This window comes from Lygodium microphyllum, chromosome 6 (assembly GCF_053477565.2).
Source record: "Lygodium microphyllum isolate KBCC chromosome 6, Lygodium_microphyllum_v1.1.10, whole genome shotgun sequence".
NCBI lineage: Eukaryota > Viridiplantae > Streptophyta > Polypodiopsida > Schizaeales > Lygodiaceae > Lygodium > Lygodium microphyllum.
Window position 1 is genome coordinate 37,059,944 of NC_141140.1, and position 26,721 is coordinate 37,086,664.

At 40.2% G+C, this 26,721-nt stretch overlaps 1 protein-coding gene across 4 annotated transcripts; it reads right to left on the minus strand.

Moving 5' to 3' along the window:
- Positions 1-13,749: 13,749 nt before the first annotated feature.
- On the minus strand, positions 13,750-18,901 carry LOC148034466 (uncharacterized). Of its 4 annotated transcripts, none has more exons than XM_087679408.1 (3): positions 18,130-18,901; positions 14,624-17,683; positions 13,750-14,282 (listed from the first exon to the last, which is right to left on the minus strand). In XM_087679408.1, the coding sequence occupies exons 2-3, from the start codon at positions 17,384-17,386 to the stop codon at positions 14,142-14,144; spliced, it is 2,904 nt and encodes a 967-aa protein (XP_087535534.1). In that variant the 5' UTR covers positions 17,387-17,683; positions 18,130-18,901; the 3' UTR covers positions 13,750-14,141. The 4 variants fall into 4 exon arrangements, with proteins under 4 accessions (XP_087535534.1, XP_087535533.1, XP_087535536.1 ...); XM_087679407.1 differs by having other exon boundaries at positions 14,624-17,690; XM_087679410.1 differs by lacking the exon at positions 18,130-18,901 and adding an exon at positions 17,760-18,119.
- Positions 18,902-26,721: the final 7,820 nt, after the last annotated feature.

Consider the following 26,721-nt stretch of genomic DNA (forward strand, 5'->3'; position numbering starts at 1 on the left):
TGAATATAATAAGTAATGAGTCAGTGGCCATGTGAGAGTCATAATGACCACCGACGTGTTAAGTGTAGATGTGTGGACTCATCTAACCAGGCAGTCCATCATTAATGTCCGCATGTGTTGAGCTTATCATCTCAACACTCCCCCTCAAGCTCAACTGCATCTCTGCAACTCCAAGTAAGCTTCAAAACTTTTGAAGCTTCTCTGTACCCAATGCCTTTGTGAAGATGTCATCTATTTGATCCTGTGTGCTGACATACACCAAGTCAATCTCACCTACTAGTACCTTCTCTCTCACAAAGTGGTAGTGTACCTCAATATGTTTTGTCCTAGCATGGAACACAGGGTTCCTAGCCAACTGTATACTGCTCATGCTGTCACAATAAATGACAACTATACCTTCCACTTGCACATCTAAATCATCCAATAACTTTTATAGCCATACTACCTCACATGCTGCTACAACAACACCTCTATACTCAGCCTCTGTACTCGACAAAGCAACTGTAGGTTGCTTTTTGCTGCTCCAAGCAACTGCTGCACTACCAAGAGAGAACATGTATCTGCTGGTAGATCTTCTATCAGACATACTACCAGCCCAATCTGCATCTGTGTATCCAAACACCTGTACATCTGTACTTGCCTCATAGAAAAGTCCATAATGTAATGTGGACTTCACATATCTCAATATACGTCTGACTGCATCCAAATGTGGTTTTCTAGGTACTTGCATAAACTGACTCACAAGACCAACAGCGTAGCTCAAGTTTGGCCTTGTAATGGTCATGTAGATCAAACTCCCCGCTCCTCCTGAACATAGTAGGGTCTTCTATCTCACCCCCAACATCAGCACTCAACTTTACATTCTGCTCCAATGGGACTGATAGTGGTTTGCATGCTGTCATACCATACTTGGACAACATATCCAAGCCATACTGTCTTTGGGATAGCCATATACCATCATCACATCCGATCACCTCAATGCCAAGGAAGTACCTTAGCTCACCTAAATCCTTCATCTCAAACTTCTTCTTCAAAAAGTCCTTGACTTCAGCACTGAAACTTGCATATCGCCAAATTGCTGATTCAATCTGTTTTGCTGGTTGTCACTACCACATCATGTAACACGGCCTCTTGAAGAGAACCTCCCACGTCCCCTTCCTAAACTAGAGTAGAAAGCTTAGACCTGTTCATCACTTCTTTCAGATGTCTCACTCTGCATGTTGATCTCTTTAGTGATCATAAGGAAGACCAACTCATCGAAATTTGGAAATCCCTTTCTGACATATACGAAAGTTACAAAAGACTTCCAAGCCTTTTCATTGTTAAGTCCACCCAAGGTAGACAACACCAAATCATCATCATCGGGCATTGCATCAATCACTGCCAAGGCATCTGCAATGCTCCTTACCTTCAGTGCATACTCATTGATAGGCATCTTCCCTTTCTTCAATGTATTCAACTCTTGCTTGAGCTAAATCTTTTGTGCCTTTGTATTTACGAAAAACATACTTTCAAGTATGGTCCAAGCTGCATATGAATTCTCTGCATTTCTAATATGTCCCAGCATATTATTGTCAATTACTGTAGACAGCCAATACATAACCTTTTTGTCTTTTGCATTCCATTCCTTCCGTGCCTTTGTCTCCTCTGCTGTTGGAGGATCACTCACCTCCGGCTCATTTTCTTCACCTGAAACAAACTCGTAGAGGCCTTTTCCAATAAGGAAGTTCGTGACACGGAACTTCCATGAAGGGTAGTTGTTCTTGTCAAGCTTCTCAATGATGGGGTTTCCACTATTCTCTACCATTATCACAAAACTAATACCAAACAGCAAGAAAATCTTCTGCAACCCTCGACCTGTAGTGTACAGCAATACACTAGACAACCTTTTTCACTGTCTGCTCAACAATACATGCAATCTGTAACCAGTTTGCAGATAATCCTTGTGTTTATTTGCAGGTAAACACCTTTGAACTTACAGATTTGAAATCTGTAACTTGCGCACCCACTTTCGATCAATACAGCCGAAGTCACAGTGTACCCTGAAACTGTTGTCTGCAACCTTGCGGCTCTAAAATGGGGCCTGAAACGGTCTCAAATGCCCAAAATAACTGCGGGAAAGCCCTAAAGGCCTTATCTGCAGAATGCACAGCGCTCTTCGTGCACACCAAATCTCACTGCAATCTGAGATTTTTTGCTCTGTCCTACTTCTGGTGCCTCCACAGGCACTATCCAAGAGAGAGAGTGGAAGGATGGGAGAGCTTCTTACCCGTGGCTTGCTTGCTCGAACCTTGCTTCTTCTCCTTTACTTCAGCCTTCAAAATCAGCCTCTCTCAGTAGGGCGACTCTGATACCATGTCAAGAATCGCGTAGTGGGGGGACTTGCTCAAGATGCTGCACCGAACACACATAGAATGCACAAGGAGAAGCTCACTCAAGAGACAAGAAGAGAGATGGAGGCCAAAACGTTTTCTTGCTAGTTTCTTCTTCTTCTTCCACACACTTTACGATGTACACAAAGTATAGATAAGATACAATATAAAGGAAAGTGACCTACTAAGTCAAACAATACATAACCGACTACACTAGTCGACTGGCGCTATAACTATGCCAGCTTCTGTAAATAAGTGTAACAACCTGAATATAATAAGTAATGAGTCAGTGGCCATGTAAGAGTCATAATGACCACTGACATGCTAAGTGTAGACGTGTGGACCCATCTAACCAAGCAGTCCATCATTAATGTCCGCATGTGTTGAGCTTGTCATCTCAACACCTCTACATTGTGAATGGTTTGGAACTTATGCTAGTTGTAGGCGCGACTTTCAAGAGTGATGCGGTATTGCGTTCTTTCCTCCTCCATGAACGGAAGGCGGTGGGCGCGGTCTTGCTACGACATCTTTTGTTCCTGTCATAATCCCAAGTTTCCATTAGTGCTTCCAAATTAACAATTTGTAAAAAAAAAGTCATAAGTAAAAAGGACTCTATATGTTTATTGAAAGAAAGCATTAAAATCCCATCCAATGTAGAATCTTCCCTTCCGGCTTTAACTTTTTGCCCTGTATTTCAAAGTTCTCTTGTCATTTTCCTACCTCACTCGTTGTTTACGTGTTTATGCATTTTGCTTGATTTTCCTTGGTTTTAAATTGATTCACCTCACCCCCCTCCCCTCCCAGCTTGAGAAAAATCCTTCCTAGGATTGAAGGTTTTGGAGGTCGAGGACATTCTGCAATGGACCTAGGAGTTACCGGCATAGGAACCAAGTGTAGAAATTGGGGTTGTACTCTAACTGAGCTTCGTGGTCTAGATCAAAAGGTCAAGTGCCCACGTGTGTAATGTAAGTGAGAACATCTGTTAGAAAGTCACGGAAGGCCACATAGCTAGCAATATGTAGCTCTTCCTCAGTTAGTAGGCGATGGAGGTAAGGGTGTCCCTTGATGTGCTCTTCCAGGGGGCGGCCACAAAGAGTGGTTAACACTCTATATGAGGTTGGCACGACATAAGTGGGATCGTACTCCGCTGTTTTGATTGTTTAGCGTTGCTCAACATTTGTCATGACTCGACACCCTTCTACTTCCCATTGCAACCTAAGAGTGTACCAGTGCCTCAAGAATGGGGATTCAGTCTCAGCAAGTTTGGATAATTCTGCAATTTCTTGGTTGGTGATGGCAGACGGGTTCACTGATCATATAACGTGATGAGGCGTTTTTTGAGGGCTTGCTCTTTAGAGATCTCGTTGTTGAGAAATACAATAGCGGAGTTAGCTGCTTTTATGAAGGCAAGTTCGAATGTCTCCCAAGAACAAGGTATCGTACAAACTTCGATTGCAAAAGGATTGGGCAACAAGCCTAAGTCTAAGCGGTCATAGTTCAAAGCTAGCTGTCTAAAAGTGTATCGAGCCATCTAATGCAATCAACCACGTCATCCCTCGTATCTTCGGCTAGATCTGAGGCCAGTGTCAAAAATGATTTCCGCTCATAGGAGGGTTTAAGACGTGTTGGTGGCTGGGGTTTGATAGCACTAGAGTCTTTGACAATGAATAGTTATGGTTGCGAGTGTTCTTGAGCTTGCGGTTGGACTTCTTGGCTAAGAGCTGGGGAAGTAGCAGCTACTTCTAATGGACTACTGCCTTCAAAATGGATCATTGCAATTGGATGGGTTCTAGCGGGCGATGGCTCATGTGACGATGTTTGTCGTTTGGGCCGATAGGCTTGTTCGACTCTCTTGGGCATGTGTGTGGATGAACTTGATGGATGTGGGCATGGGGAGCACTGCGGTTTATGGTTTTGAAGTTCTATGGGGCTTGGGGTGATCAAGCTTGGGGGCGGCATACGAGTGGTGCACTTGGCCGTGTGGGCTTTAGGGATCCATATCCAGGCATTCTCCTCATACTAGCCTTGCGTGTGCAAAAGGGCTTTAGGAACCCACGTTTGCCTGATCATGCACCGATTTCTGTAACTGCACTTTGGTATCCTAGGTTTAGAGCTTCGGGTCTGATGAGGTTGTGTGCATCGACTCCTAGGTGGTGGTTGTGGCTGTCTAGGCCTCCATTGAAACCTAGGCTATTGGGCCTTAGCTTTTGCTGCCATGAGCAGCAGTTCTTGAGAGGTGGTGGGTGGTGGCCGAGCACTACCCTCCTCCTTAGATTTGGCTGCTAATAGTTCTACTGGTGGTCGTGCGGACTAGGGTGAGGTCGCGCAGCCCTTGCTGAAAGCTATAACAATGCAGATGTTGCCTATGGTAATGTGAATGCTCTGCAACTCATAATCAATGTTGCAATGAGTTTGATTTTTGAAGGTTCACCCTAGCAACATCTTCGTGCTTGCGTCTTTGGCATCTAGCAACACGTAGAATATCATTGGTACAATCTCAGACTCAGTAGAAACAGCGGCCCTGCACTTGCCGAGAAGCGCGTATGAATGGCCCCCATATGGGCTTAATTTGGCATTAGTGGGTTGTAGTGCTGGTTTGCCAAGTTGGGTCCAATGATCGTAAGTCAAGACATTGAATTCTGCTCCCTCGTCAATCAAGGCATTGAAGATGCATGTTCACTTGGCAGTGATTGTGATGTGCAGGTATACGGGCTCCACGGTTTCCTCATCCTCATCATTGATTTCGGTGATGGTGGCTACTCGTACTTTGACAGGCGGTTCCAACATTGGTGGCTCATGCAAAGGATGTGTGACAGGATAGTACTTCTTGACACGACTGCCATTGAAAAAGCCTATTCCCTCACCATCTAGAGTCTCGAGCTCAATGTTGCCCGTTTTGCTAATTGCACGGACTTTGAAAGGTCCAAGACCCCTAAACTTCATTTTTTGCTTATGCCCCTTAACTGAGTATAGGAGCACTAAGTTGCCCTGTTCGAAGTCGCATTGCTTGACATGCTTGTCAAACCAGCTCTTCTATCATGCCTTCTCACATATGAGTGCATGAGTGGTTAGAAGGCGAGTCTCCAAGAGGCGTTTGAGCTCAACTAGGCATTGCGTCCATGCCTCCTTTCCTTCCCATCGCTCCTGAAGTGAAATTCGCAGGCTAGGCACAAAGAATTCTACAGGGAGAATTGCTTTGGTTTCGTAGGTCAACCTAAAGGGAGTCTGACCGATAGCCATTTTATAAGCTGTGCGGTAAGCCCACAAGGCTACCATCAGCTTGTTATCCCAGTCACTGCGCGAGGCAGAAACCACCTTCGTTAGGACGTTGACAAGAATCTTATTCGTGGATTCTGTTTGGTCGTTTGCTTGAGGATAGTATGGAGAGGATTTTTGATGGATAATTAGGAAGGTGGATAGGAGATGCGCTATCACTTCATTGATGAAGTGTGTCCCCTGGTCACTGACTAGTTCGATAAGACAGCCGAATCATGAGATCACATGCTTCCACAAGAACTTGGTAGTCGTTCAAGCATCGTTCTTTCGTGTTGCTCTTGCCTCTGCTCACTTCATCAGGTAGTCTGTGGCCACAATGATGTATTTGGCCTGCGAAACACATGTCTCGATTGACCAGTGGAGAAAAGGAAATAGGCATTAATGATAATTTACCTGAAGCCCATTTGTTTATGTCATGTTCACACACGCATCATCGAAGACGACTATCTTGCTATAATTGATAGAGTTGACAAATAATCATCTGGTAGGGTCAAGTATTAATTAACAAGTGAGAGAGACAAGCCTTCTCAATGGGGCATTCAGAAATTCCATGATCTAAAATAGCAATGATATCATCTGTCCAATCGAGTGTGAGATCAACCTTGAATAGTTGGGCCTCTTGTTTATTGGAGCTTTTAGTTTGACCATACTGCAAAATCATACGTGTGATAATTAACATCTCCTATAATATGATTCAAAAATGGTTTCCTTGAACACTTATAAGCTCAATTGGGAAACCAAACTTGGCCATTATATTTGAGTATAAAAATTTGGCTACACTCATTGTATTATCTTGCAATGGTTGGGAATCTACCCACTTCATACAGTAGTTATTAAAAACCAAGATATAACTATTCTAGGTGTAGTTTGCAAGCTTGATTGTCCCTATGAAATCAATGCCCCACTTTCGGAATGGTTTGGATGGTAGCACGAGGTAATTCTATATTTTGTCCCTTGCTTAAGGTTGACCTTCTTTAACTCATGTGACACATTTCTTGGCATATTCATGTGTATCCTTCAATACAGTTGGCCACCATACTCCAACTTGAAGTGTTTTCCTCCCTATAATTTCTCCAAAAAAAAGAGCCTCTAAAATTCCTACATGTCCTTTTGAAGTACTATAGACTTTTTAAATTCAGGTACACATTTGAAAACTTGATCTATGCATGTCTTGTAGAGCACACCTAGAAGGACCTACTATACACAATGCTAACTTCCTGAATTAGCCTCTTGTAAGATAACTGCGCATAATCCCCTTAGTAATGAGAAACTATGGCATCTAATCATAATATGTATTTACATCAATAACTTGAGCTTCAAATAGTTCAACATCAGGTGGCGGTTGATTGATTGGCCCTTTAGACTCTTCTCCCTTCCAACTGCTTATGAAGTCCACTCTCTCATGTTCCCTACCTAGTGTATGGGTCATCTTGATAGAATTTTTGCAAAAGTAACATCCATTAGGCAAGTCTTCTTGTAAGATAAGGCTTATTTACCAAGTTGCAAAAGTAACATCCATTAGGCAAGTCTTCTTGTAAGATAAGGCTTATTTACCAAGTATAGTAGGGTTTAATGATCTACATGAAACACCACTTGATTTCCCACTAAATAGTACGTGAAATTTTGCAAAGTATATATCATACCCAAATATTTTCCTTTCCTTATGGTGTGATTCTTTTCTTGTAGATAATCTCCTACTAGCATAATATATTGGTCTAAACCATCCAAGGTCCTACTCCTGCATTAACATTGCTCGCACAGCAACATCTAAGGCATCTACAAACACGTGCAATGGCAAGATCCATGGTTGGGATGATATTTTCAAATCTATTACCAACAACTTCTTTGGTACCTTAAAAGCTTCAGCTTAATCATTAATCCAAAAAACACATCCCCTTCCTTGTTGAAGTTGCTAAAGGTGCACAAATATGGGATAAATACCTAAGATCTTGACCAACTCATTTATTTTGTCCTACGAACCTCATTACTTCATGTGCATTTCATGCCATTTTAATATTTTGAAATTTTTTGATATTTCTTGAATCTGTTGACATTCTTTTTTTTTAATAATATAAATCCCAATATACACCTCTTCAAATATGGACTTGAAATATTTAGGAAAATATTGAACTTGCTACATCTCTCAAATCACAACCTTAAATGTTGCGAATCCATTCTCCCAAAAACATGAAAATCGTCTATATAAGACTCACGTGAAGCTTGTCAAATGTGGATAAAATGTTTTTTGTTTTGCTCCCTAAAATTTGGTGGTCTATTCTTCAGTCCAAAGTTCAAAATCCTACTGACAAATGCTTCTTAATCAGTATTCTATTACAAATGCTATTTTATCAACGTCCTCAAAGGCAATCTTTATCTGATTATAGCTTGAAATTCCATTCAAAAAGCTATACATTTGGTGTCCAACCACATCACCTAGCAATGGATCTGTAAATGGAACGGGAACGAGGTCCACAATGGTTGCTATGTTGAGTTTCTTGTGATCAATACACACCTTGATCTTGCCATTCTTTTTGGGGACCACCACAATTTGTAATAGCCATGTCATCTCATTCATTGGCTTTATAAAGACAACTCTTAACAATTTATAAATCTCTTCCTTAACCTGCTTGGCATAGTTAGGGTTCATTGTATATCTATTTGAACAATTGGATCAACATTCTTCTTCAAATTGGTCCAATATTACCACACTGAAAAGTCAAAATCCCTTGATATTTGTGTATTCTCTTGTAAAAATATATTGAAATCTTTTGCATAATTCCAATACCTTTTTCCTGAATGCCTCATCCACATGTAAACAAATCTTTATAGGCTTTGGATTTTCTTCCATATTCAAATTAAACTCTTGAACTTCATCCTCAAACACTCTAGCTAAATGAGTCCTAGTGTGATCATATCTATGCTTCACTTGAATTATAGTTTGTTGACTCACCTTCTCCTATAATCCTTCATATTCCAATTGTTCCTTTGTCACAATCCTACCTTTTTGAGTTCTTGACTACATACTATTTTCCTGCACATCTCGATTTCCTACATTCTTTAAATCTCTAACAAAGACCTGCATTTTTAGAAAAACCTACAATTTTGAATGTATCTATTCCATTGATCTCTGATTTTTAAACTTGTATTGTTGAATGTCTTTATCCTGTATGTCTACTTTTCATGATACTCAGATTTCATGTCCCTACATGATCCCTTCATATCTAATTCAAACATTCAAATTTCTATAGGATTAGCTTTTAGGGACTATTCCACCTTCTCATCTTCTACTTCTTCTATCACGGGTTTGCACTTTTGATTCACGAGGATCTTATTCATTGTACATAATGTGATTTCTTTTTGCCAACGGGGAAAAGTAGCCTCCCCAATGGTGCTTCAATTTTGCCAATTTAAACTAGGTTCTTCCCCATAGCAACTAATAAGATATGTCAACCTCATCCACCTTCAATCCACAAAACTCACTTCAAAAATAGCATCTATTATGATTTAATGATTCCTTAGAATCCTTAAGGTTTGTAGTCTTCTTTGATTTGGCATTTTCACCTAAAAAGAAGCTAGTGATAACTTAGCTATCGGGTTGGCCATATAAGATTTTTTCCAAAATAATGTCAAGTCTCAATCCTCCATCCAAAATGACATCATTTGAAACTTTCACACATATTCAACTTGTAATGGTAGGCAATTGATAGTCCACTACCTATGTGGAGTTGCTACAACTGCTTGACAATCCAATGCTATCTATTGCCCAATTACTTCATTAAATATATTCTATTATTAAGCTTGAATATTTGTCAAAAGTTTCTTCTTCAATCTTGGGATTAATTCCATTATTTTTTCCAAAGTTAATTGTAATAATGTTTTGGCCGTAGCCTAAAACAACTCTTGAGATCCACTAATTTCTTGAATGTTGGATTGTCCTACATCCTCTTTTCCCTCTTTTGTTAGTGCGCATCCTTGTATTGTAGCGCATTAAACCTCAATTCTTGTGTCTATTCCTTCTTTTGAAAAAATTTTCCCACTTAAGTACCTCATTCGTTACTCTTGATTTTCCCGGTTAATATTGATTCTACTTTGGACCTTGTAATTGCCATTATATCCATTTCATCATGGCAATCCTTCACCACCATACAATTAGAATATTCACATCTCTCATGCACGCCATTGTTTAACTATTGATACATTACAATGCCTATAGACTGTTCAGGTTTTTGCAGTCTATAGACCCATTTAGGCTACAACTAGTTGATATGCAACTTTGTTCTCTTCTAATAATAATTCCACCAGAATTGCTGCAATTGGGGCCAATTTATTTTGTTGCTACTATGGTCCACTCTGCCTTGTGTCTTTCCAACTATGTAATACTAGCATTCCTCTCCCAACTTTATGTTTTATCACAATTCATAGATTGGTCCAATATAATGGCCTTGGATCCTACAATAATGACATGGTCCTCCTTGTATATCATGTTGTCCACGTGTTTTATTCCAAGGTTATGGGGGAAATCTCTTTGTCCTCAAAAACCTACTTACAATCTATATTTGATTTAGCCATACCAACTCTCTTGGCCTCATTCTTGGATACATGATAGGTGTTGGCTAACTTCTCCTAATATTTGGATTATTATTAGTCTCATGCCCCTTTTTCTAACATATGTGGTAAAACTTCTCCTTCTTAGTTTGCATGATTACTCCCAAATCTCTTAATTTTTTCTTTACTTTTCTTTTCCAACTTTCTTTCAAATTTCTTTAAAAGAGCTTTGCTCTCCCAAATCTCTTAATTTTTTCTTTACTTTTCTTTTCCAAATTTCTTTCAAATTTCTTTAAAAGAGCTTTGCTTCTCCTTTTATCCTTAGGTGACTTTGTACCTCTCCCATTTTCTTCTTCTTAGCCCACTTTTTCTTCTTGTTGTCCTTGTCTTCTAAATCTTCTAACTCCTCCTCCAATTCCAATTCAGAGCTTGAGTCCTCGTCTTTATCCTCAGTTCCTAAATCTGAATCTTCCTCAATTTTTGAACTATCTTTTTCAGTTTTCTTCCTCGATCGGCTTACTCCAAGCCTCTTTTTCACTCTTGCTACAACTTGCATTAGATGATCAAAGTAAACCATCTAGGTCTTAATTTCCACATTAGGTGGTACTCATAAACATTAAAGGGCAGTTAAGCGCGCTTGGGTGACGATACTACCAGGATGGGTGACCTCTTGAGAAGTTTTTCCTACAAGTAAATGGTGGCAAGTTGTGTGCAACAAATGCCAATGAAGGTTTCATAACCTCATTGCCAAGTATAACAAGGCTAAGATGTTAAGGTAGAATTATGGCTTTGTCACTACCTTAGTCATAAGCCACAACAGGGATGCTACCCATCATTGACACATGCTATGCAACCATTGCAATTGGGTGACTCCATGCCTTTTATGTTAAACTTGGCATCTTGGCCTTAGCATACTTGGCAACAAGGATATAAAGGCTTCGTTAGTACTATTGCAACTGTTTTCTTGTAGAAAAGACTTCCCAAAGGTCACCCCTCTCGATAGTATCATCACCCAAGCATGCTTAGCCACAAAGTGACTATCCATCAAGCTAGTCCTTATTATTACCCTATATTATAAATAAAGTTTTTATAAACTTTTTTTGAAAGAGCTTTTCAAGTACCTTTCATTTATGAATTGGCGTACAAATAATGACTTAATCCCCATTATCGAGACACGATCCAAGGCTAGTGGCAAAAAATGTACGGTATTTTATTGCATGAAAATTGGGTACATTATAACTATAAATAGGTATGGCATTATCCTCATTCCTTGAATTCTCTAATTCTAACTCCCTCCAACTAGCACTTTTATATCGTTCAGTATCGTGAAACTTCTCATTGCTTCCATGGTCTGAAGAGGCACCAATAATTTTCTTGCGCAATTACTTCTGCAATCCCTACAATTGCCTTTCTCTTGATTTAGTTAATGCTCTAGTAGAAAAAAAAATCCCTTTTGACATATATTCAAACATAGCAATCCTCTCTTAAAGATCTATCTGCCATACCCTTTTGCACTTGAAGGAACAGAGCACATTCTTCCTAACCAAAAAGTTCAAAGATCGTCGTTAATAGCATTATAAACTCATGCGAAGCTTGCAAGACCACTTGATGTTTTGACTTGCTTTATCACATTAAAAAATCATCTTATACGTTTCAACAGAAAACAAGAACACAAATATTCAAACTAGCAAGATAATTAGATTATTCATATTTGGGCATATTTTTTGAGACACGAAGCATGAGCATGGAACATTGTTCCTGAGTTGAAAAGGTGAAACCTTTGGTAGCTCTTTTTACACTAACGCCTAGGCACTTACTAACATGCTAAGATAAAGGTGTAGCATTTTCGGGCCTAACAATCTTCATAACACAAAAATGAAATGACTGAGGGTAAATTTTACCCTCCACTCTTGCTTCATGAGGCACTAAAGGGCTCTTAATCTATTGCTCAATGAATGTCTCTACTTCTTGCTGACTAGCAGAAGCACCAGTTGAGAGATGCAAGGAGTTCTTATGGGAATATGCTAGAATCTCTATACTTCTTGCTCACTTTATAAGCACCACTTGAGAGATGCAAAGAGTTCTTATGGGAATATGCTAGTTCCAAGAGCTGCCATGGTATTGCGTGGAACACCCCATAAGAAAAGCAAAGGCTGATGGGGATTTGGGTATCAATGACCTAAGGATAAAGCTTCTCGAGTACTTTCTTCAGTTGTAGAATAGGTTGCAAGACAAGACTTTAACAGTTTAAATGGCCAAACGAGATAGCCAGAGGGGGGGATGCATCTCTTGCTCAGATCGTTTGGTCGTCGCCATCCATCTTTCAAGTTGGTGCGGGCCGTGCTCTCAACGATTGGAAGCTATCTAAAGCCTCCACCAAGAAGGGGGTTGTGAAGTGCACAGACATCTAAGACGGGTAGAGACTGAATGGATGGATGCTCAAGGAAGGTGTAACACTTCCATGAAAGGGAGCCAATGGATGAAAGAAACAGGCTTACAAACTAGGGTGCAGCTACCACTGTCAAACTGAGCTAGCCTGTAAAGCTTAGTGTTCGCAGAGTTTGAAAGGCTAAAGAGAGTTTCAACGAAAGAAAGATTGTGTGTTTAGTGATATGAGTGCTGCATGGAAACTTTGATTCCCTTGAACCCACATGAGAGCGTGGAATTACAACATAAACTGTGTGGGGGAGGGGGAGCACCCCATGTAACCTCTGAGAAGCTTAGCACCAAGAATAGACTTGGGAAGCTTACGAAGATCTCTCCGCAGTGCGCCATGCATCTCAAGAACCAAGGAGGCAATTCCTCACAGATGTGTTAGTATTCCTCGGTGCTAAGACTATGGAGTAGAGTTCACAAGTGGGTTCTTGGTGTAGGCTTAAAAGCTATAACATCTATACTATTAGTTAAGGAGAGGTGGGGGGCGGGTGCCACGTGGCAGCCCCCCACCTCCCCCACAAAAAAAAAGAGAACGCGGGGGCAGTGCCACACATCCAGCACCCGCCCCCCCCACCAAAAATCGTGCCCGCCCCGGCGCAGGCGAGTCTAGGCGCGGAGCGCCTAGTATGCCTTAAGATGCACTTTTTTGAGATGCAGTTCCTTGGATGAAGAAACATCGTTACAACCCTTGTAATTTGGCATTAGAGTACCTATAAAGGAGAACAGAATCAAAACTATTGTGATGATTGAATGTTGTCTAAGGAAGATACTATCCTTCTATCTCTTAGAAACAAGAGCTATGGGTATAAAGTTAGTTATAAGAATGCTTAAGAAAGCTTGTAACTAACTGTTTTGGGTGTAATACCTGCAACATCTTTAAGATGCTATTGTATATACTTATTGCTAGTAATATCTTTTTATACGCCTTTTGTTTTTACAAAAGTGAGCTTAGTGCGTCCACCGTTGGCACTCCAATATAAGCAAAGACGAGTGTTGAAGACTGCATCGCATAGATTTTGGCTTATTGCACTCACATTTGCCATGGTTGAGCATCATGGGTTTCTCAAAAAACAAAACAGGATTTGAAATTATTGGGCTGCAAAACATATTTCAAAGGAAAATCCCAAATCGTACATTTAAAGATCCGAGTCCAGTACCTAAGCCTCCAATGGCACTGGATTATGGCCTTACTACCATCATTGGTGCCATCACAAACACATTTGTATGAGATGTGACATCAATAAATTTAAAATTTGTATGTTTATTTCATATGGATTTTATGTAGAGGCAGTTGCTCTTTTAACACTTGTTACAGACGCCCGAAGTGTAACAAAATGTTTCTACATACATTTAGAGGATTGCAGATGTAGTGCAAGATCTGAATGTGTATAAACAGCCTCCAGGGAACACAGAGAGAGAGAAAGACATACACACACACACAGAGTAACCCTGGCTCAGAAATGTTTCTTGTGTTCCCCCTCTGAGAATGACTTTGCTTCTGTACATTTATAATCAGCTTTGCACTATTTGTAGATGGAAGAATGCTACAGCAGTTGCAAAGGCCTGCAGTGGAGAGAAGTGTGCCTGGAAAGTCAAAGAGAAGAGCCCAGCTTGAACTATCTCCAAGATGAGAACCTTCCTGCGCTTGTATCCCTGTTCAGCCATTGAATCAGCGTTAGAAAATGCCATCACAACCTGGAAAAGCATGGCTTTTGCCCCATGCTGCAGTAGATCTTTCCAATACAAGTTTCTGTGTGAAGTGTCATGAGATAACTGAAAAAAGTGTTATGAAATTAACAAGACACATCTTTGAAGATCAATATTCAAACAAGACATTTGTCCTACACAATTATGAGCTTTTTAAGTGAAGCTATTCCCTTATTTCAGGTGGTAAGCTCTCTCTTTACCTCCACAAACTCTAATGACACTGTTTAGTTTGTACTTTACTAGCTAATCAAATCAGATAAACAGTTTGGTAACCTGCTCATTGTTACCTGTGTAGAAATTTTCAAGGGATGCTCTGATGACAGCCAGTTGATACGGTCATCATTTGTCAGCACTACGCGTGCCCCTTGACCATGCACCACGAGAGGCTCTGATCTGAGCACTTGTATCCCACACCCCTCATCCCAGCCACCACAATCACAGTCACCACCACACCTCCACCGGTCCACCAATGGCATTGGGCCTATTGAACCATCTGCTGGCAATCCATGAACACCAGCTGGCAAAATCACTGTCACATCAACCATCACTTTAGCACGCCGATCTTTCCTCGTCGACAGCAGCTTTCTCTTATGATCAGACATTACAATTTCACAAGAATCCAAGCAAGGTTGACTTTCATAGGTTTGCTCCCAGTTTGCTGTACATGATAGGCAAGTGCAGTTTTGGGCATGTGCAGAGCCTTCAACCTTCACAGCAGGAGTTGAGTCTGACCTGGCAGAGTTGTCCAGAAACTTCAAGCCCCAGCCAGTTCCAGAGCCTTTGTCAAGAAACTTCATACCCCAACCACCTGTGTTTTTCGGAGATACATTTTTGTTCTTTTTTTCACTGGATCTTGATTCTTTCATAGATGTACTAATTATGAAAGCAGCAAGCTCCATTTGTGAGGAGCATGGCTGGTCATTTGCACCTATGCCACACTGTCCATTAATGGAGAGGCCTGAATTTGGCACATCTTTACTGGAAACACATGCATCATCTGTAGTTAGTCTGTGCTTAAGTGTTTCTTCCATTGGCCCATCTCTATTACAGTAAGACCCAGCCATCCTCTGGCTCACTTTGGGTTCAGCACTTGAGCATGAGAATGTAGTTTTCTGCTTCTGTGATCGAACGCCAGGAACGGCAGCTTCTGAGGAACCTGTTGTCCTGCATAAAACAACAGGTTTTGGAGACAATCGCCCATCTACACTTTGAGACTTCGAAGAATGGTTGATCCTGTCATCAAAGAGAACAAACTGTGTTTCTTTCGTATGTTTATCAACACTAGATTGTGTTACATTGGAGACTTTCATCTTCCCTACAAGGTCTGAGGCTAATTTTTCCCTCTTCAACCAGCCTTTCCAAGCACCTTTGACCTTTGCTATGTCCCTCCTAGAATGGAACGAGTACATCCAATCACAGTTTTCTTTATTGTAATACTTCTTTGGTTTTTGTGCTCTTGCAAAAAACACCTCATCAGAGTCATTCACAAAGAACGCATAGCATGGAGCTCCACCTTGCTCCAAATATCTGAAGTAGCCATGTACAGATGTTGGTGGAAGATTCTCTTTCACAGGCACAGAATGACCATATTTCAAAATCATGGGATTTACATTCCGATTAGGCTCGGCAAGAGGAACAGCCGTAGGGATTTGTGGTGAAACTGGCATCAGGGGTTTGCTGGAGCCTGCTGACTTTGTCTGGGCAGGCTGTTGCCACTGTGTTTTGAAGTTCCATGTTTCAAGAGTACCATGCTGAGGGCTTTTTGGCTCTTTAAGACCATTCTTCACAGAATTATGTAGCTGGTACAGAGCTTCAGAAGATGGAGCCTCTGCAGCCTTCTGGAAAGATTCCTCATGTGATACGCCAGTATCAGAAAAATCTCCAGGGAAGTCCTTGCTAGTATACATGGCAAGGGTATCATTGAATGCTGTGACAGAAGTCTGTTCCCTACATGCCTTACATTGCCTAACTGGATCACATGCAGCAGCTGAGCAGTGAAAACTGTGAAGCCACTCATCTGAAAGCTCAAGCTTCTCATCAACAGGATGATAATCACTACAACTTCCCTGAAATAGCACCTCATTCTCTTCTGCACATACTTTAAAATCTGCATCTTTTAGACTCTTTGATACAGTATCCCTGTCTTTGTCATGCCAAGTAGCCATATGATTGTGTGTCTCTGTGGAAACTGTATCTGAGAGCTTGGGCCCGTTGAGTTGACTGGCAAGTTCCAATGCTGCGGTGTCAGTCACCACACCTCTAGGGCTTTTCCAAAACCCTGTGGATGCATCGGCCTGTGAGGAAGCGCTTGTCCACGAGCAAGAGTCACTTGTCCAATCATCATCTGAGAACTCCAATGGGCTGTTGATATTGTGACCAATGATAGCTGAACCCCTTAACTGGGTAGGGGCATCACATGTACCAACCTCTGATTCCAAGCATGTATGATCAGAATCATTGGTTTCTCCATCAGATGTTTCAACTGCTTCGAATTCACAACTTCCATGAGTATTATCTCCGAGAAGCTGGAAGCTGTGAAACTCATCTTCTGTGGATTCCCGTGAATGTAATCTGCAGCTCTGTGCAGGAGGATGTTCTTGGACGAGCGGAGCCTTTAATGTTCTCTCTGCAGAATCACAATCAATTGTTGCCTTGGAGATGAGAGGAGGAGGAAAATTGGGATCAGTAAATCGAGCAGAAGGAGTTGCAGTTGAAGGTGAGAGACCCCTTCTGACCTTCACGCTTGAGTCACTTACTGCTGAAAAGGAAGAGGATTCCTGCGTTGATAGAGAAGAGGACGACTCACTTGCTGATGGGGAACGGACCATGCGATTGCCCTTGATGGGCTTACCTTCAGCACGTGGGCTTAGCATTGACCAGTCCTTCATGTGAGGAGGCCAATGATCCTCCCAACTAGTGTGTCCTCTATCTTCATCAAGGAATGCATTACATTGATTGACCCACTTAAACTCGAGCTTAGAATCTTCACTGCCAGCGACAGGTTTGGAGCCAACACTTCCCTTGGCTGATGCATTTCTCATCTCCATCATATGTTCAAACTCCTATTATGGTCCTCAAGCTGTAAACTTCTCTCTTACCGCAGGAGACCCAGAAATTTGAACAGGCTTGTGTCATCCCTAAGAGGGCCAGCAAGGTTGAGGCCGTTGCATTATGCCTCTAGTGAAGCTTGTTCATACCTTACCTTCCGATCAAGATCATTAGCTTGTAGTACTGACATGAAAAACTGATGAATCCTGGAGCAGCTTCATACTATAGAAAGCCTTACAGATCCTTGAAAAAACTCTGTTGGCTTTAAGGGTGGCCAGAAATTTCTGTCAAATCCAATCCTGCAACCTTGGAACAACAATGCTCAGAATTAATTACCCCCAAAAAAGGGCAAGGACCATCGAATTGAACTTATACCGTTGATTCGCTGAACAAATTGAGCACTTGTGAAAGAAAACCGATGTCGAGTCGTATGTTGTATGTGTGTGTGTGTGTGAGAGAGAGAGAGAGAGAGAGAGAGAGAGAGAAAGCCCAGAGAGACGGCCTTTGTGTGTAGGGGAATTAGAGCGGCAAACTGTAAACATGCTATAGGAGAAGAAGGGAGGGTTGAGTTGGTATCGTATGAAGGTGATGTAGGAGAAAGGCAGAATGAATTAGAGTGAAGAGGAAGGCAGAGGTGAGGAGAGGGGGAATCAACCGGAAGGGGGTTGGAGAGGGACGATAAAAGAAAGGAGAAAAGCAAGGCAGGAAGTAAGGAAGGAAGGGAGGGAGCAAGAAAAGACTTTACCTTGGGCGAAGCTTTGCTTGAGAGCGTGGGGAAAGGCGATGATACTGTAGCAACAGAGGAAGAGGGCAGGGGCAGTTTGGTGCTGGTGCTGGTACCACAATACCAGTTTCCCTGTACTCAATCGAATGATAAGAAGCGAGTGTAGGTGCGGCCTCTCTATCTGCGTCTCTCTCTCTCTCTCTCTCTCTCTCGGAGCACCAAAAGATGATTGATTCTCATACACAAGACTGGTTGATTGACGCAAGACAGAAGAAGAGGAGGCGAGGAAGGAGCGCACACGCGGAGGCAGGTAATAGAACTATAACTATAATATATAATCGGCACCGTTGGATATCCTATTCTCTAGGTGGACCGTAGAAGCAGAATAGTGCCGAGATTTTTCCTTCCCTTTTTCTCCCTTCCCCGCATGGTTTTTGTCTTCCTCAGGCAGGGGACCTGGGGGGTTCCCCAACCCACACCCAGCCCAGCCGGCAGCAGCCGCCTTGGCAAACTTCTAAATTCTGGTTATTAAGATACTGGGTAGTGGTCGATAATGAGGTAATAATATAGTCATGCTATAATTGTGCCATTATGCACGAGGGTGATATGCATGTTTATGCTCGACGAATTCAAGGTGGAAGAATTCTGGTTTTGTCTAGTTCTCTGTGTTATCGTCCCGGCTCCTCATCTAGCTTTGTCTAGTTCTGTGTCTGTGTGGGACGATAACAGGCAGTAGGGTGAATCCCCCAGTCCTAGGCAAGCAATCTCTCTCTCCCTCGCTCGGCGCCCCCCCGCCCCCCCCCCCCCGGGGCCTCAAAAGGTCGTGCCAAGCACACCTCTAGGCTCCTTCTCTTCAAGTTCTCTCTCTCTCTCTGTGTCTGTGTCTGTGGTGTGTGTCTGGAGCAAAGCGTTACGGATTGGCTGGTTTGTGCCTTTGTAAAGTTGTCCTCTCCGGTCCCGTTCTTCCTTTTTTTAATGTTTTGGAGAGGACCCCGACACAGTAAAGTAGCTGGAAGGATCCGATGCCCAGAACAAAAACGATGCTCTCTTTCCCTAGGCTTCTAAGTTCTCTCTCTTCCCCTGACTCCCAAGTCCAACACGAAGACGTTACTGTCTTCTTTCCCAATCACTCTCTCTCTCTCCCTCTGTCTCGCCCTCTTGCTAGCCACCCTACCACTTAGAGCCATGCCACCCTCAGACTTGCAATCTCTGTCTCTCTGTCTCTCTCCCCACCACCCCCCCCCCCCAAAAGGGCTAGCTATCCTGCCAGGCTACCGCTCGGAGCCATGCCGCCCTCAGACTTGCAATATTTTCTACTTTTTTAAACCCTTCCCTTTACTATAAAAGGGCATTATTTTACTTCCAATATATTCAAACAGTCTAGTTATTACTTGAGTGAGGCACAACTTTAAGCCACTTGTTTTATCAACCCATCGACCCAAAGTTCTAACCCTCCATTTTTATTCGTATTGTTAGATTAGATATACATACGTGTTGGAATCATTGAAATGTCACACGCACTACCTTTACCTTTTGGATGTATAGCAAGTAAAGCGAGTTCCATGTAACACTTTGTTTAAGCCTCCTACTTGTTATAAAAGGGGTTAGATTTACTTATTAGACATCTAGTCATGACCTATGCTTGGCATGACCCTTAAACTCAGGACTATTTACTTGGTCACCATGCGTTCAACCTACCTAATACGAACTTAGCGATACCCATTTGCGCTCTCTCTCTCTCTCTCTCTCTCTCTCTCTCTCTCTCTCTCTCTCTCTCTCTCTCTCTCTCTTACTCTTAGCATCCACAACCTACATAATACATTGATAGTTGAGTGTATACAAACTTGCTTGCATAGTGGCTCTAAAGGTCAATCCACCCACATGTTGATTGACCTACATATAGAGGACTTAGACCACCTCTCCCACTTCATCCTTACCTACATAGTGAATGACTACAATTCAACGTCAAATTGCATACCTCCTTAATGCTTACCTCATAAAAACACTCTCCTCATTCCCCTCCTTGATCTCTCTCTAGTTCAAGCAACTTGGTAATTTCCACATTTAGCTGCACCAATCTACTTGCATACAAAATATCACTCTTATCTATACTTGATTTAAACATAAACCTCATTTTAGGAGCATCATTGCTCTTATGATCATAAATGACACCAAAAAACACATCAAACTTCAAAGTTCACAAAACAAGACCAACATATAAATGAGTCAAATATTCCAACTAATTTTATAAAAATCAAACTTTTATCATTGATATTCAAAATAAAGAACAATGAGAAGCGATGTGAAGTATTTAGCTCCTTCTTTCAGTATTTTTAAATTGAAATTTTGCAAACTATTCTTCAACGTTGTATTCAAATTAAAAGTCAAAAGCTATATTTGAACCCCTTGAGCATGCTTGAGAAGTCATTGAATTTTCTTTTAAACTTAAGGGTGAGGCTTGAATAGCTTCTCACAACAGCCAACTCCATTGAATTCTAATGTTTCTCAAACTAAACTACTACAAATTAAACTCAGTTTGGAATGCTACTCCTCCAATGTAAGCCAACAATTTGCATAGTGATGTTGCATAAGCACCAAACAACAACATGCATCATGGATTCATCACATCAAATGCAAACTCCCCAACTTTGCATGGAGCCATTTTAAACATCATTGCTATGAATCCAATTTATCACCTTGGGTAAAAAAAGGTCCAAATATTAGTTCCCTCGACGTAAGTTGGGACCATGTATAGGAATAATACTTTTTTTAAAATTTCAAAGAATATGTTGCAAGCCATGATACTATTCTTCTACTAGCACATATGAGAGTCACTACATTACTTAGTTCCCATAACCTATTGGCTAGATTCCTTGCCAACAAGCTCCTACAAAGTGGCTCTTATGCATATCTTATTAATGGATGCCTTCGACAAGGGTGTTGTTAATGAAGGAGGGCATGAATGAGGTCTTAAGCATCCAATATAAGATACACAAGGAATACTTTGTATATACATCTATAGGAACGAAAGTGTTGTAGATCGAGTTTGCTTTTAGTTAATGCTATGGAAAATTTTGGGTGGTCAATTATTCTTTTAAAAGATGTAAATTTCATTTAAAGCCTGATGTATCCTTTGAGAAGCGAAATTATAACCCAAGCAATTCACTTGTTAGACATTTGGCTTGTAAAGTAACGTAGAAAATTCAAAGTAATATAGCATTTAAGCACATAATAGTAAGAGGAACATCAAAGTGGTTGATGGACCAAGCCTTCTCAATATCCACTTTAACAAATCTTATTACATTAGTGTATTGGTCCTTTTGGGAATCTATTCATAAATGTTTGAGCTTTAAAATCTCATATACTTAGTTTCTACATCTTTCTAGTTTTAAAGAAAAAGAGAAAGTGACCTAAGAACTTCTTCACATGCACACGCAAGGCCAAGTTTGACAAATTGAAATAGCATGCTGTCACGATTTCACATTGGCATGCAACACCAAGGTTGACAAAACGTGGTGAAGTTTTTGTTAGATAAGAAATGATTTGCTCTAGAGCACAAAAATTTGGCCTTCTCAAGTGGTCCACACCCAACCAAAACAAGTTTGCATAAGCAATGACTAGCTTCTCAAATTGTCTAGCTTTTGCCGTTGGAATGATGATGGAAACTACAAAGGTAATTGGTAGTTCATGTCAAGAATAATAAATGACATCGAAGTGCAATGATGTCAAGGATCATAGTCACATCTATGCTATCAAATCTTGTTGTGTTATCCAACAAGCATCTTATATGAATGTGCTATATTTGAACTTCCAAGTTCCTTCATTAAGTAGCGAAATGGAATCAATATACTTAAAGACTGTCAAATCTCTTTAAAATTACACACTTTAACAAAGACAAGAGCAATCAAAGGAACAAAGGTGCAAGTAAATTCTAAATCAATATGAAAATTTGCATCCTTTTCTTATTTAGGTGGTTGTTATCAATTCTCCTCTCCTTCTCCTCCTCCTCTTCTTCCATGGTAGTAATTATTCTTTTGAAGATTTTATAAGTGAGTTATTGTCAAGATTTCCACCTCCTAAAGCCTTAATTATTCAAACAATACTAAACTTTTATCATAATGTGAAAGGTCAACTATATCTAACACACGTGCATCTAATGTGGTTCATGCATCCACATCATTCTCAAACAATTTCAAAATACAAGAAAAGTGGGTAATATGGATCACATTGAATAGAAAATTTAGGTTGTTATGTGCTAATATAATAGAGAATTCTCACATTTTATTGCAATTGTTAGAATAGAAAAGACTAGTTGTTATATGCCATTATTATAGAGAATTGTTACATTCCATTGCAATCATTATAGTAAAAAAGTCAAGTTGTTATATGCTATTCTAATGCAGAATTGCTACATTCTATTACAGCTAAACATTCTCTAGTAGCCCCTTCTAGCTACTTTATTCCTACATTGAATTCCATAAGCTTACTAAGCCTTCATTGAGAAGCTTTGCTTAGTTCCCATAATGAGTTGCTCCATCAACATTCTTGTATCATTCTTATGCACCTTTGAAGAAATTTCTAGTACTCAATTCTCCTAATAACTTCCATATATCTTGCACATACATTCATAAAATTTGTTGTACCTTTTCCATACATAGAATCTTACTAACATCATTCCATTCCAAATAAGAAAGTATTTTGGAGGGATTAAAACTCTAGGTTTAGTAGCTTTTAGTAGAAGATGTGCTCGATAATGTATGGAAGGACTTGGCATTACAAATAAGAAAAGATCTTCAATCATCATAATATTGTGTCATATTTTTAGAATGTGGTCATCCATAAATGACAAATTGAAGCACATATATAAACATCTAGAACATTAAAAAAGAATAGAGATATTATATAAATGTAGAAGATATTAATCTAATAGAGGGCAAGGGGGCAATGAGGACTAGGCCCAAAAAGAGAGAGGCATTTTGTTGATGCAAACATTAGCTAGCAATGCATGTCATCAATTATCAACAAAACAATGTGGTGTTCAAAAGGAACATCAATCAGAGTACAATCCAAAAGCACTATCACATGCAAACAAACCCAAATCCAAAAGTGAAATACACTACACTATAGTCTAATAAGCAAATAAAGAGGGTTGATACTCATATAAGGCCAAAATGCAACCTTAATGTAGCTCAAGAGGAGGATACAACATCATAATCTTTAGGCGACAATTAGTGGTACACTCAAAAATAGGTCTGGAAACCTCTCATAAGTTCAAGAAGTTTTTTGTGGTTCAGCGGATACCAAAGACATAAGGAAAATAATAATGTAGTAAGTATACATTAAGAGCTCCCTTTTATAAATCTACCCTTGTAAATTTTACTAAATAAAATAACCATTATATTGATCAAATGTGGTACACTTAGATTTTTTGAGGTGCACCCCCCCCAAGGAAGGAGACTTGGGAAGCCTTAGTCCATACGAACATATCCAAGAACTCAACCCAACACTTACTTCATTCTAAATATACATCAGTCATTCAAAACATTTTGCGACAAATATAATGAGTATTTGTTAGGTTGCACATTTCATTATTAGTAGCTAACTACTAATGAGAACATTTTGCATATCACATTCCAACATTAGTAACTACTGCCAGTGGACACCATTAATAACATACTACCAATGGACACCTTGTATAAAACCTTAGATCAATTCATATAAAAAAGAGAATATTGGAATTTTGTTGTATAGCCAATTTTTAGCATTATATTTCCAATGTTATGTTTTTCAATGGAGTAAGTTAGAAGGATCTAATACTAGAAATTTTAATGAAAAAGTAATATCAAAGTGTGGAAAATATACCCAACTTCTATGAATTTCAATGAAAAAGTTATTACCCAAATATGTGTTTCAAGGAAATGCTATTATTAACGCAACCATTAAAGTTCCCCTTTTCATCAAGTCATTGAACAATTTATTGCATAAAATTTTTCCAAAGGAAATCAAATGCAATCTATAGTGCATTCTAGCAAGAATTCATGCACAATCTAAACAATCTAATTTAGCAAAGCTAATGAGTGTATTTTGCATAACACTTTTCACTATTAGTAACTACTACCTATGGGCACCTTGTACATGCCAACATGCACATAATATATTCCATTTATGTTGCACATGCCAACAAGCACCTTAGATTAAGAAATAAGTTGCAAACACCTTGTATCAAAGACAATCAAATTGTTAGCACATAAGCAACACCTCAATCCAACATGTACCGCCTTGAAGATCTTAATTATTGCAAGCATAGACTTTTGTTTCTTTAGAACATCCTTGTCCTTCTAAAATCTACTTAAAAATGCTCTTTTGAGTGCATCATAGGTTGTGAAATAACCAATACCACACATATTGTACCAATTCATAGCTTTTCCCTTGAAAGTTACAACAAATTCTTGAACTTTATGATGCCAAAGTCTAGTTTTCCTAGCCCTCTCATAATGGCAAAGCTCCCATCTTGAACTTTCTCCACAATCTTGTCTTATCTTTGATATATTTGGTTAGCTTATTCCTTCGCCTTCAAGAACTTCCCTATTCATGCTTACCTTCTATCTTGGCTCTCATGATTTGGAGAACTACAACTTACTTGATCTCTATAGTATAATCACCTCTCCTACTTGGAACATTCTGAGGCATTGGATATATATATCATCCTCTTTGTGGTAGGTACAGTTATTTGTTACTCAAATGGCCCACCTCATTATAGTTATACAAGGATCTTGGCTCTCCTATTGTTCCTTATGGTCTCACATTCTCACCATATCTGTTACATGCCCATGGTCTCCATTCTTGTCTTCTCCTTGGTTCACCATGTGAGAAATAAGAGAGGCTTCATAAGAGAGAGTGCGTGTGTAAGAGATATGTGAGAGGCATCCTAAGAGAGTGCATGCATGATGAAGAGGAGAGGCCTTCTAAGAGAGAGGGGCCCACACAAACACGTGTGTATAGCATACACGTGTATAAAAAATCACAAGACATAAAGAGAGAAACACACCATAAACATAAATAGCCATAGACAACCTCATACATACACATGTATGCATGCATACACAATCACCCACAATCAAACCACTCAAATGTATTCATTCACCTATTGCCAAATACCTTTATAGTTGGACACTTCAACACAAAGAGACCCACCCCACACCTACATGCACAACCAAACTAACACACCTTATGGAAGCATGAGCACATGGACAACATAATGCAATCTAGATGCACCAAGAAAAGAGAGGTGGCACAAAATGAGGGTGATAAAAGAGGATCTTGAGATATAGAAAGAGGTGTGAGAGAGATAAGAGAAGCTATGACATTTGCTTTTGTCAAGAAAACATATACATACATCATATGCATAGTCACACTCAAACAAAGGTATGTAGTATGGGAATTGATTATTTTTTAAGACTTCTTTGTATTAAATTAGGTATCTCTTTTCTATAAGGCATAATTGTAATTCAATTTTGTCTATTACTTGAAGATGAGAAAGAAACATATTTTTGTAATGTGAGAAGCAGGCTCACTCCCGTGTCATATCTATTCAATCTTGCCTAGACCATGTCCACCTAAGTCCAACTACATGCAAAAAGGAAAAGACCAGTTACAACGTAAGTGAAAATTTGAGAGTATACCTAACTTAAGTGGGAAGCCCTAAACCTGACTCTGTTGTATAAAATTTGAAAAGTTGCATAGAGAGCTCATTCTTATGTATGCAGATTTTGAAGCTTCCACTCTTCTTGCTTCTTGACTATCCTCTTATGCTCCATGGGTTGAGGCTAAGGGAGAGGAAGAGATAGTGAGAGCTTGCTCATCCTCTTCTTGATTCCGTTCTCTTATTTCCCTTTCGCTTCCACACCTTGGAGGATGAGAAGTAGGCTGAGAGGTTAAGAACTAGTGTGTGTGAGAGACAGAGTGAGGGACCAATTGGAGAAGCTCTTTTCCATACTTTTGCTTCTTCTTCTTCTCCTCTATCTTTTCCTATTCTCATTGGAGCCATTGCAGATCGACTTCGTACAAAGGAGTGGAGAAAGAGGATTGACATGCACCACATAGATTGTGAGGCCACCATTGAACATTTGATGACATCTAGACTATGACACAGTAAAGGTAAGTAGGTGAGTCTGCTACACCTCATGAGTTATTTGGTTTTCTTGCTTGCATTAGCATAAAGAGTATGAGAAGAAAACCTGAGGGCTTGGAGTTTGGAGTGCGAGATAACTAGATGAGAGATAGTTGAGCTACAAGTGTGCTAAGCTCTTGGAAGAATAAGAGTTTGTACCATCCAGCCACCATTGATCTCTCATGGAGGCCAATACCATTCTTGTGGTTTTCCTCTTTGACCGTGTGCTGATAGGAAAAGACAAGACTTATGCTTTTTACGCTATCTACATGTAACGGGAGAAGACCTAATGTGGACGAAAACTATGCACATGTACTGAATGATGATGCTTTGGAAGGCCTTCCATGAGAGAGATAAATACTAGGAGGAATTTGGTGTTCCCAGCATAATGTTTATTGCTATCCCTTATCAAAATCCCTTTCAAGCTTTTGGAAAAGGAGTTA